This window comes from Pelodiscus sinensis, chromosome 5 (assembly GCF_052426305.1).
Source record: "Pelodiscus sinensis isolate ZL-2025 chromosome 5, ASM5242630v1, whole genome shotgun sequence".
NCBI classification, from domain to species: Eukaryota; Metazoa; Chordata; order Testudines; family Trionychidae; genus Pelodiscus; species Pelodiscus sinensis.
In genome coordinates, this window is record NC_143056.1 from 99837467 (window position 1) to 99850384 (window position 12918).

At 48.3% G+C, this 12918-nt stretch overlaps 1 protein-coding gene across 3 annotated transcripts in view; it reads left to right on the forward strand.

Moving 5' to 3' along the window:
• KIAA1549L (KIAA1549 like) overlaps positions 1–12918 on the forward strand; it is a 234831-nt gene that overhangs the window by 186933 nt on the left and 34980 nt on the right. For all 3 annotated transcript variants that reach the window (XM_075927818.2, XM_075927820.2, XM_075927819.2), the window contains 3 exons: positions 514–692; positions 3409–3626; positions 6618–6747. In XM_075927818.2, the coding sequence (XP_075783933.2) occupies positions 514–692; positions 3409–3626; positions 6618–6747 (527 nt within the window). The remainder of the gene's footprint in view (positions 1–513; positions 693–3408; positions 3627–6617; positions 6748–12918) is intronic.

A 12918-nucleotide genomic window follows, 5' to 3' on the forward strand; every position in this document is an offset into this window, starting at 1 on the left:
ACTTGCACACTCAACGCAGTACTTCATTTTAACAGCTAGTATCTGTAGTTGTAAATGTCTTTCCAGTCCTTGCTAAAATTAATGGTTTTATGTTTGTCAGATTGACAAAAAGTGCTAATGTGGGATTCTACTTCCATAGATGTTGTGACACTGAAAACGCACACACACAGTCTTCTTTTGTATAAAGGATGTGGTGGAGGTGCTTTTTGTCTTCCATTGTCATTCTCCTACATTTGGCTTGATATCAATCTTTTTCTGATTTTCCTTCCATGTCATTAGTGAAATTCAATCTCCCCTTGTGGGGCAGTGTATCCAGACACAATCTCTTAGAAGACAGTTGCTCATCCAGCTAAAATCTAACTGAAGATCTTCCAGGGCAGAAATCTTCAGGGTCTATCCTCTAGTGTACTGAGCATATCCGTATTAATCTACTGCCCATGTTTACTTAGTTTTTTCCTGAGCCCGCAGCAAGCGTATGGAGACCATGTGCTCAATAACTGTAATATGCTTTAGTGCCCTTAAGCGATGAAGAAGAGGGAGGCATTCTCTTGGAAAGCATTGCCAAGTCCGCCATGGATCCATTTGACACCTCTTCTGGATCTGTACAGCTGATTGCTATAAAACCTATAGCATTGCCTCCTGCTCACCCTGCATCAGACAGGAGCCATGAGTCTGCTGTCATTAACGGAGAGGTAAGAATGATCTGACAGTGTTTCATGTGCTGGTTTCTTGATTACGTGTGGGGTGCACATTGTGATAGGACTTTACCTTGGTGCACTGAAGAGGAAAAGGAGAAATGCCACCCTTTTGAGTGTCCTGTGTAAAATCCCATTACAAACACAGAGTTTGGGACCACTCTCATTACACACCTGTGGATGCATTGTGCTCGCAAGTAAGCAATCTGTCTAGCTTGCCGGTATTTCAGCACCTGACAGTCATTAAGGGATTGTATTCTCCCACACCAGTTTAGAAAATAGAGACCTAAGGGAAAGGGTAGATGAAGACCCATGTTTTCAGGTTCACAAAGGAAGCCATGTCTGAGCTGGGAATCAAACTTGGACCTCAGAAGTTCCAGCTTAGTGATCGCTAATAATTACTAGACTATCCCTCCTACTGACAGTGAGATGTGTAGCAAGTGTGGCCCTGCCTTTATTTTATTTGTATCTTGCTTGCATATTAGGGTATGTCTACAATGTAGACATACCCTAATATGCAAGCAAGATACAAATAATAATAACAGCCGTTATTTCGAATTAACTTTAATAGCGTCTATACATGCAAACTGCTATTTTGAATTTAATTAGAAATAGCAGAGCCCTTCATTCGAATTTGGTAAACCTCATTCTACAAGGAGTAACACCAAATTTGAAATAGCTATTTCGAATTAAGTGCTGTGTAGACACTTAATTCGAAATAGGGGGCCTCCAGCCTTCCCAGGGAGCCCTGGTGGCCACTGTGGGCACAACCAGGAAAACTTACTCTCTTCTCCCCCAGCCCTAGAGCCATTAAAGGGGTAAACCCTGGCCACAGTGCCTGTGCCAGCTCCAAACCTGCCAGCCCAGAGCCAGCACTGACCACCGGGGCCCCTGACCCGGTGGCCCCAAAACATGAGCCAGCAAGCCATTGGCAGCCAGCCCTCCACCGCTCCCCAGGAGCAGTCTGCCAGCCCCCAAGAGCCTGACAGGGCCTGGAGAAGGTGGGCGCCTTCCTGGTCCAGCGTGGAGATCATGGACCTTATTCAGGTTTGGGGGGGATGCCCCCAACATCCATGATCACCGCAAAAGACGGAGGAACGCAGCCGTCTATGGCAGGATAGCTGCCAGCCTGGTCACCAAAGGCCATATGCGAACCCAGGAGCAGGTTAGTATGAAAGTCAAGTTGGTCCGGTGAGATCCCCAACCCTGAGCCCTGAGCTTCCTCTCCCCCTTCTTCCCCTTGCTTCCCCCTTCCAGCTCCCTCCTCCCAGGTTTCCCCCTCTCCTCTTCCACCCTCTCTCTTCCTCTCTCCCACCTCCTTTTCCCAGTCTCCCTAGAGGTTCATCCCCTCCCCAGTTTAGTTCAATAAATCTAAGTTCCTCTTTCGAAAGAAGGCGTTCTTCAATGTAAATAGGGCTTCTTCGAAAGAGAGCATCCAGACTCACTGGATGCTTTCTTTCGAAAAAGCAAGCTGCTTTTTCGAAAGTTCAACGTGCAGTCTAGACGCTCTCTTTCGAAAGAGGCTCTTTCGAAAGTATCTTTCGAAAGAGCCTCTTTCGAAAGAGGCTTGCAGTCTAGACATAGCCTAAGTCCTAACCTGATGCCCAGCCGGCACTGGTTCTGGCCAGCCTTAACTTCAGTTCAGGGTCCACTCAGTGTGGACGTGTCTATTTCGAAATAGGTTTTGTGTGTAGATGCGTTATTTCGAATTAGCTTAATTCAAATTAACTTTTTTGAATTAAGTTAATTCAAAATAGTGCTGTAGTGTAAACATACCCTTAGACACAATTGCCCCACAAGGTTCCCATAGAATGTTGTGGGTCTGCACTGGGGTGTACTGGGGCCACTGCCAAATGCCATTGCTTGGCTCTGACGTGTGTTATTTTACAAATGATTTATTTAGATTTTGTTCTAGAACAAAATCTATGGGGGATGGTGGATTTTATATATCAGATGAGAAGGAAAGAAGCTTCTTATTTGCATCTCTGTGCTGCACACTTATGTAAGGACTAACCAGGGTATTGCCCTCAACTCTTTGTTGGACAAAACTAACACTTTAAACCACTTGCTGGTTAGAAACACAGTAGAAGACTGTATAGTCTGTCCACTGGGTGAGGCCAGATTAGAGCAATTTGTCATGTTTTGGTTCTGTGCTTTTATTTTAATCATCATTTGTATCCAGAGCCCTATTGTACAGTATTCAATGCCTATTTTTCTTCCAGGAACTGTAGCTCTGTATCATCAGAGTACAATTTAGGAATATGCAAATGGTTATCCCCTTACACACTCACAGATATGCTGGAATTCTTACAGAGACTGTAGAATTTGACTTTTTAGCTTCACACGTCAAATAAAGTAGACATTTTTACACAGTCAGCTTTGGGGCAGAAATGAAATTTGTTCAAATATACAGAATACTGCCCCCAGTCCTCCCTGAAAATAAGCATTATTTGGATCCGGCTGGTTGGCTGACGTCAGCTCTCCTCTTCCATGGCTGTGATCTGAGTTACTGTGGCTAAAATGTATTTAATCATCTGAAATGTCATACAAAATACTATGACTCTGTCACTTGAACTTCCCTAGTACTGACAGATGGCATAGGGTGGTACCAGAGGTGCTCTGCAAAGTACTGTCCATCAAACACACTTTTAAAATGTCGTTGAGAAATCAGCAGTATGGTACAGTCATCTGAAATTCATTCACCTTCTCTTAGGTAAACAAAGCTTTGAAGCAGAAGTCCGACATAGAGCACTATCGCAACAAGCTGCGCTTGAAAGCCAAGAGGAAAGGATACTATGATTTCCCCCAAATTGATAACAACAAGGGGCTGACAGAAAAAAAAAGGATATATGAGAGAGCACAAATGGAACTAGACCATGTGTTGGAACCAGAAGCAGATGTATCTTCTCAATTTGCAGAGCCTAAAACCAGGTGAGATGTGTGTGTTTTTTAGACATAGTTATTTATCTAGAAAGTAGGTTCTTCCTCAAGGCTGTAGGATGAAAGACGCATCTGAAGCGCAAACATTCGCCACTGATGATGAAAATGTGTATTGCATACTAATTAGGGCTATTGATTAATCACAGTTAACTCACACGATTAACTCAAAAAACGATTCACAAAAAATTGATTGTGATTAATCACAGCTTTACTCACACTGTTAAACAATAAAGTACCAAGTAAAATGTATGAAATACTTCGGATATTTTTCTACGTTTTCAAACATTTTGATTTCAGTTAAATCACAGAATACAAAGTCTTGGCTTTTTATTATTATATTGGATTATATTTCATTGCTTTGAACTCTTGAGCAGGTCATTTAATCTTTGACATCGTTTACTCATCTCTAACATGAGTTAAGGTATTGTGAGACATAATCAATGTTCGTGTGGCACTTACGGCCCTTTGAGGTAATGTACAAATGGAGAGCATTCATTATCTTGGCCCCAGACATGTACTGGTGGAAAAGAGACCGAAGAGCCCCATCTATACATGTGGCACTGGTGAAAGAAATTTGTAGCAAGGGTTCTAAACGAGTTTGTCTTAGAGTATAAGCAATAACTAGCCAAATGCACTCGGTTATGCGAGGGCCTCGAGAGCGCGGAGGTGGAGTTTGAGAAGCCTTGTCCAAGGGTTGTACCAGTAGGTTAATGAAAAAAAAAATATTCTGATTAAATTATATCAGGTGTCCTTGCTGATGGGCCTGGGGAGTCAGTTCATTGAACAGCTATTCAGTCAGGGAGGAACACATTATTACAAATGCACAGAAAATGTAAGATATGAATGTGAACATTAGCATTATACAGGAATCCTACTTTTATTAGCACAGTCTGCCTTGAGAATATAAGTGAGGCCTGTAGAAACATGAATAGTAATGTGTACAATACATACAATGCAGTACAAGCAGTCCCTGGGTTACGTACAAGATAGGGACTATAGGTTTGTTCTTAAGTTGAATTTGTATGTAAGTCAGAACTGGCTCCAGATTCAGCTGCTGCCACTGAAACTGACCAGGGGCTGACTACAGGAAGCCGGAGGCAGAGTTGCTCTGACCCCAGCTTCCTGGAATCAGCCTGATCAGTTTCAACAGCTGCTGAATCTGGAGCCTGGGACAGAACAGCTGGGGCGCTGTCTGGTAGGCTCCCACAGGACCAACCCAGCAGCACCTCAGCTGCTCTACCCGAGGCGTCCCGCAACAAAAGCCTGGTCTGCTGGGGGGTCTAGCTGCGCCCCCTCCCTCCCCAGCAGACCAGGGAGACCCTAGCAAAGCTGCACAGGCGGAGGGACCCCTCTGCCTGTGCGGCTTTGCTCCTGTCTCCCTGGGGTGCTGGGGGGAGTGCCCCCCAGCACACTCGGGAGACCCGAGCAAAGCCGCACAGGTGGAGGGACCCCGCCGCCCATGTGGCTTTGCTCCTTTGCCCCCAAGCAAAGCCGCCCAAGCGGCGGCTTTGCTCCTGTCTCTCTGGTCTGCTGGGGGGGTCCAGCAAAGCCGCTGGACCCCCCCCCCAGCAGACCAGGGACACCCGAGCAAAGCCGCCGCCTGGGTGGCTTTGCTCATTTGCCCGGGAGCAAAGCTGCCCAGGCAGCGGGACCCCCGCCGCCTGGGCGGCTTTGCTCCTGTCCCCCTGGTCTGCTGGGGGGGTCCAGCAAAGCCACCCCCTCACAGATGGTCCAGCTGTGAAGAATAAAGGGAGACAGTCAGTCATCCCAGGGAACACTGTGCCTGAAGCCCAGCCCCCATCTGTGAGTTGAGAGTGAGAGTTCTTGGCTCAGACGAAGGCTATGTGCTTGGAGCAAGGCCATGTGCGCTCTAGCCAGTGGGCCCTTGCCTGCAGGGGCCCAGATGTCCCCAGGGAGGAGATTCACTCCCCCCCCCATCCTGGGGACAAGCAGGCATGGGAAGGTGCTGGCAGGAGGGGCGCCCACGGGGTGTCTGGGCTTCCCTCTATGCCACGCGCCTGTTGGGTCCAGCAGCGGTTGTGACCTGCAGGGAGAGAACTTGTGTCCCTGCCTGCTGGGGCGGTGTAAAGCTGGCCTAGCTACCCAATCATAGCATAGAAGTGGTAGAAAAAGCTGCTTAAACTTCATCTCTGCCCTGGAACATAACGATACCAAGCCAGCTGGAACTGGCAGCGCCAAAATGGTGCATGGACTTTGCTCCACATGTAGATTCTGCTACTCAGAAAAATCTTTAGTGTCCTGCTAGAGCAGCAAGTGACTAGACAGAAAGTAAAGCTGAGTATTAGGCTCAATGGTAATTCACTTAGTTCTAATCCTGGTTTTGCTAGTGGTATGCTGTGTTCCTAAATTATTTACCACAGGTCACAGTTTACCTTAAAGCTCAACACTTAATCCTGTGCTTTGGTTCCTAAATAAAATGACTTGATTTTCAAAGTTTCTCAGCATGTGCTGTGCCCATTAAACGGACAAGTTAATATTAGTTACACCTAATGAATGCAAATCCTATCAGCTACAGTCCACAAATGATCCTGTACCCTCTAGCCTTTGGTGTTTAACAATGGAAAACAAAATGCATAATGATCTCTTCCATAATTTTGCCTTCTTCCAGCCCTTGTGTGTATATTGAAAAGGTATCCTATGAAAATGGCTCTCTTGTAATAACTAAGGCTATGTCTACACTGCTGAGCTATTTTGGGATACCAGACGTATCTATTAGCTATTCTGCATCTTTTGAGCAATTTCAAAATATAACGGGCTCACTAGTCTGATGACCCTGTAAACCTTGTTCCATGAGGAGTACCGGATGTTTCGGAATACGCTTTATTTAAAAATGTAATTGCATAGCTCAAATTGCGTAGCACCCTTAAATAACATTAGAATAAAGATTATAACTGCAGAACATTGTCATTTATTTTTGTGCTTTTCCTTCATTTTAATATTTTCTCTTTGGATGTTCTCCAGACAGCAAACGAAGAACTCTGTGTATAGAAGCAGGCAATCTTTGAACAGTCCTAGTCCGGGAGAAACTGAGATGGATCTTCTAGTTACCCGGGAGAGACCAAGGCGTGGAATACGCAACAGTGGATATGATGTAAGTTTATCAGATGCATTCAGTGAAGTTTGCTCAGTAAATCCTTAATTCATTCTTTTAAAAAAGAAAAAAAATAGCACAAGGACCACACCCTGGTACTGATCTGGTGGTGCATGAGGGATGGAAAACAGGGTTAAATAGCCACCGTGGAATTCCACATGGGTAGAGGACTCCTCAGCTGGGTCAAAGCCAGTTGTCAGTTCACAGGGCCAGGACCAACTGGATTATGGATTCACTTCAAGACAGAGTCAATTAGGGATAGTTGTGTTTATTAATCTCACTATATCACTGCTAGGACAGGTGCTGGCCTTGGCCATTCCATGGGCGCCAGCCTGGATGCCCCACCCCACCCTGCTGAAGCCCTCATGCCCCTTGGCCCCACCCCAAGGGAGGGGCATGGGCCTGGGCTGGCTCTGCTGCCAGATCTGCCCTACCCAGCCACCGCAGGGAAGGGCCGGGCTGGGGACTCGGGCTGGGGGCCCCCAGTCCACGGCAAAGGCTCTGCTGAGCTGGGGCATGGGCTGAAATGTGGCATTCTCTCGTGGCATCACCTGCATGCACGCTCCCTGCTGCTCACGGAGCCATGCAAAACACTGGTGCCGGAAGCCACCTCTGAGTACTCATGGTATCTTGTGGGAAGGGGAAGAGCAGTGTGCAGCCGCTTCTAGCTCTGTTTCAAGTCTCAGGGCTTTCCGGGACATTTCAGTGCTTTATGGGGACACTGGGTCAGGAGATTTAAATTTGGGACTGTCTGGTTGGCATACCTATAGTTAAATCATAGGATACGAGAAAGGAATTGGTAATGAACCCAGCAGGAAAGGCAAAAGAATGAGAGCTCAGTCTGAGATACACAGCTCCAAACACGGGCTGTGGATGAATCTTTCCATCTTTTACCTTTTATTGGTTTCTTAATTTTCACTCATTGAATTGAGGCAGCTAGATAAACTGAAATGAAGGCCATGCACTTTCTGCATGGTCTGCTGTACCAAAATAGGGAGAGGAGACATTCATTAAGGGTTGGATCAGGTGCAACTTTATTATTAAACATCTGGGACTACCTGGCAGCTCTCATGTATAGTGCGGGTAACTCTCTCTGGTTTTCTCCCATAATTCAATTGGGGAGGGAGTGTCTTTGATAGCTGTCCTCCTCCCCATTTTCCACTCTGCTCCCTCCAGTGACTTAATTGCTGGGATCTTACCAATTGCCCCCTTCACATGAGGGATATGCTGGGCTATAACGATGGGGCTTTGGCTTCATGCTGTACCAGTTATAGGAGTTCCCAACTACTACCAGCTCACTCAATAAGGGGGTGTCTGCACTGCACTGTTATTTCGAGATAACTAGCATTATTTCAAAATAACAATGCGAGTATCTACACAGCTATTCTGTTATTTCAAAATAATTTCAAAATAACAGATTGCTAATTCCAAAATCTTTAAACTCATGCTACGAGGAATAATGCCTATTCCGAAATAGCTATTTTGAAATAAGGCGTATGTAGATGCTCCACTGTTGCTGTTTCGAAATAGCCCCTCACCAGAGCCATTCTAAGTTATTCCTCCCCAGTGCCTCCTGGGGCTCCAAATCAAGATAGCATGTCTACATTAGGAGAGCCTGCCTTGGTCTAATTTTGATGCTTCCCTGCAGTGTAGATGTGCTATTTTGAAATAAGCTATTTCAGAATAACTATTCTGGAATAGCTTATTTCGAAATAAGTGTGCAGTGTGGACGTAGCCTTATTGAGTCCTTTCCCCCAAGATATTTATTCATCACTGTGTGCCTTCTTATATGAGGTATCTGCACTACAAAAATGCACTCCGGCTATGTCTACCCTGCAGGCTTCTTGCGCAAGAACGGCCGTTCTGCAGAGTGTCTACGCTGCACGCGTGTTCTTGTGCAAATAAATTTACAGTACAACGTTGGAACAGAGGGCTTCTTGCACGAGAGCTCTGATGCTCCATATGAGGAAGAAGCCTTTTTTGCACAAGAGGGCAGTGTGGACAGGCTGCCAAGAGTTTTTGCATAAGAACTGGCCTCCCAGGAAAAACCACAGGTGGCCGCTTGGACACTCTTCTACCTGCACTCACAGCTCGCTACTTCTGGTTGCCAGACCCCCCCCTTAAAGCCACATGCAGCCTGCAGATGCCGCATGTGGCTCTGCCGTACTGCACTCAGGAGCCCCAGGATGTCTGCTCCACAGACACCCCAAGAGCCTGCACCCTCCTCCCAGCAGCCATCCCAGGGCTACCAGCAGGCCCAGAGGGGCACCAAGTGACGTGCCCCTTGCTGGTCCAGGGCTGAGGTAGAGGCCCTGTAGGACCTGTGGGCAGAGGAGGAAACCCTCCACAACCCCTGGTCCTGGCGCCGCAATGCTGATATCTTCGCCCACATGGCCCAGGTGCTCTCAGACCAGGGACATCCATCCCAGACCCTTGAACAGGTCCAGGCCAAGGTCAAGGAGCTGCACCTGGGCTACGTCAGGGCCACTGAGGGCGGGGGGGCAGGAACCGACACCTGCCCCACTACAAGTGCCTGCATGCCATACTGGGGGAGATGGCGGTGCAAGGGCCCTCGCCGGTGGTGGACACCGGCCTGCGTACCCCAGTGCTGAGGTCACCTGGCCTGGAGGAGGAGGGTGACCTGACCACGGGGTCCAAGGATGAGAGAAGTAGGAATAAGAGATCCTCCGGAATAGGGCTTTATTCCGGAGGATCGGGCCAGTAGAGGTAGCCTACTTTGAAGTAGGAATAAGAGATCCTCTGGAATAGGGCTTTATTCCAGAGGATCGGGCCAGTCTAGACGCTCTTTTCCGGCTTATCTACAAGCCGGAAAAAAGCGGCGGACATCTTTATTTAAATCCCGCGGGGGATATTTAAATCCCCCACGGATTTCCCTATTCTGAAGTTTAAAATTAGCATGCCCCTTTCGGAAAAGGGGCCAGTGTAGACGTAGCCATAGGGTTTATAGCTTATTACAACAATGTCTTTATTAAGCCCATAATTTTTAGTGTTCAGCAAAACTATGAATTTAGATTCCCAAATTCTTTTGAAGGTGTTTTGTTGGTTTCCTTTGAGATTGAGGATTGAGATGTCAGGTATAGAGTGATTGTTTTATGAAAGGTGCACAGGTATGGGTGATAGTGTCTTCCTTGATCACTTGTCTGGGTGAGTTCATTTGAGGGCATAGTAATTGTTTCTCCCATGTAGCTTTGGGGCATTCAGTGCATTGGATGAGATATGCCACATGTTGTGATAATCATAGAACTTAAAAAGAGCTCAAGATGTCATCAGCTCCAGTTCCCTGCACTCATGGCAGGGCCAAGTACCCTGTACACTATCCTTGACAGGTGTTTGTCTAACCTACTCTTAAAAATCTCCATTGATGAAGATTCCACAACCTCCCTAGGCAATTTATTCCACCTAGACAGGAAAATTTTCCTGCAAGTCCCACTTACACCTTCCTTGCTGCTTCTTGTTCAATCATCAGAGGTTAAGGAGACTTTTTCTCTCTCCTCCTTGCAGGGCTGTAACAAGGGCGAAGCGAGTGAGGCACTTGCCTCAGGCGCACAGCTGAGGGAGCGCAGCTGCCGCCCGCCCCATCCACCAGTCCCCTCCCCTGAAGCAGCTGTCGGCTCTCGCTCCACTGGGCTAAGGGCTAGGTGGGAGTCTCCCGGTGTCTTTGCCAGTGGGTACCCTGCCCGCACGCAGCACAGGGACGGGCTGCTCTGCCTCGCCCGAGGAGTAGCAGGGCGCGGCGATAGGTCGGTGGCCCTGCCGTACAGGCCTGGCTTGCCCTGTGCGCGGTGCCACTCAGTGCGTCCACGGGCCTGAGCGCACCCCGGCTGCTCATTTCCTGCGGTGCCTGCTCTGCTGCAGGGAAGAGCTGCCGCTTCTGAGCTGGCGGGAGTCACCAGCTGGGCCTCTTCCCCTCTCGCGCCTCTCTGCAGCTACCTCTTGCGGCGCCCCGCCATGCGGAGTCACTCTCCCCGGCCGCCGCTGAGAACAGGACTCTCTCAGCCCAGGCCAAGCTTTTGTCAAGTGCCAGACTCCAGGGAAGGGGGGCGGGTGTCGGGGTCCATTCCAATGGATCTGGCTTTGGCCCATGGTCTGCCTGTTGCCCACGCCTGGGGGGTATTCTGCCCAGTGTCCCCGATGGGCCGCCACACTCGCTGCGGCCCCTCAAAGTCACTCTGCTCCTTTCTGTCTTCCCTTTGGGCGAGGGAGGGGGAAGGGGAGTGGGTAGGGAGACCCGGGCCCGCCCTCACCTCCGGGCCCCAACCCAGGGCCCTAGGGGTCAGAGAACACCGACCCTTTAAGGCTGGAGCGGGATTCCGCTCTGCAAGTCTCCAGCCACATGGGACAAGCCTGCCCTGGGTTCCTTCCTACCCCTCCCTTTCTCTCAGACTGGGGTACCTGGTTCTCCGGCGGCTCCAGCCGGGACACCGTCTGCTTCCCCGGGGGGTGCCGCCTCAGCCCGTAGCTCGGCCGCGGGCTGCTCCTCTCCTGGCCGGGGGAGGGGGGGTCAGACCGCTCCCCCCCCCCCACAGGTGGACCCGCCGGCTCTTTGTGCTGCCTGTGGGGTGCCTCCTCCGGCTCTCCTCTGTCTCCTGCTCCGGAGGGCAGTCCCCCTCTTCCCCCCCCCCCCCGCAGTCGCGCTGCAAGCGTTTAAAGCACCCGGCGTTTGGAGCGAGCATGTGCCGCACAGGCGCGGGGGAGGTGCCCGGCAACCGGGATTCCCGGGTGCCGCGTCTGCCCAGTGGCGGAGCGTCCGCGCTCCGTCACAGGATCAATGAATCTAGACTTATAATGGCTTAAATACAGAGTTGTAGTTGAGTACCTGATTTATTTCAGCATTAGGTATTAATAGATCTCTTGTGGGTTTCTAGTCATTGACACTATTAAGGGCCTGAGGAAATAAATCAGGATTATGGCTATTAATCTGGAAAGAGGGAGCATTGCAACCTTTGAGACTTTTTTATTTGTATCTGTAAACAAAAACATCCATATTTTATAGTTACTGTACTGGAATTCCCTTGTTTGTTCATCCTCTACATAAATAGAGCAAGGAGGGAGGAAATATATTTGAACAAATGATTTTTGGTGCAGTGTCACATTAACCATAGGCTGCTAAAATAGAAATCAGTCTTTTGTTTTCTAGCATTTGTGAGACTTGGTCCAATGTAGTGATCTGTTTAATTCCATAGTCCATTGGGGTTTTTTCCCCTTGAGAATTAAGCTATGTCAAAGCAAGAATGGAATTTGGACCCTCTCAGAAACAACTGCAGGTTCCTGTCTTTTCACCATTGCATTCTATGCTGTAAATTCCAATTTAAAAAAAGATGATAAATGTTGATTACATTGTACAGGAACTGAATGGTTCCTTGTGACCTGAGTTATTGAGAAGACTCTCTCTCTCTAGTCACATGTGGGCTATGTCTACACTGGCACCCTTTTCCGAAAATGCTTAAAACAGAACAGTTTTCCGTTATAAGTATTTCCGGAAAAAAGCGCATCTACATTGGCAGGATGCTTTTCCGGAAAAGCACTTTTTCCGGAAAAGCATCCGTGGCCAATGTAGACGCGCTTTTTCGGAAAAAAGCCCCAATCGTCATTTTCGCGATCGGGGCTTTTTTTGTGGAAAAGACTACTGTGCTGTCTACACTGGCCCTTTTCCGGAACAGTTTTTCCTAAAAATGACTTTTGCCCGAACGGGAGCAGCATAGTTTTTCCGGAAAAACACTGACAGTTTTACAGTAGATCGTCATTGCTTTTCCGGAAAAGCAAGCGGCCAGTGTAGACAGCTGGCAAGTTATTCTGGAAAAGCAGCTGCTTTTCCGGAATAAGTGGCCCAGTGTAGACACAACCGTGGTGTTAACAGATTTGCCCATTACTCTGGGGTATGCTCATTTATTAGGGTTACTCTTATGGGACGGGGAGGTTAATAATTCTATCTGAGTGCTGCTTGTGCTACTTGTGCTCTCAAATGGAACTGAATTCTCCCTGGTACCAAATCCCTTCCAATGGAGCTCTCCAGCAGGAACTGTGTTCCCCAGGACGGGAATCTTCCCACCCTAGACGCAGACGAACACTCCCATCTATTAACAGAGCACGTCTGAGAGGACCAGTTAATCAGCACTCACAATTGAACCCCTGGACTCAGCAGGCTCGGTT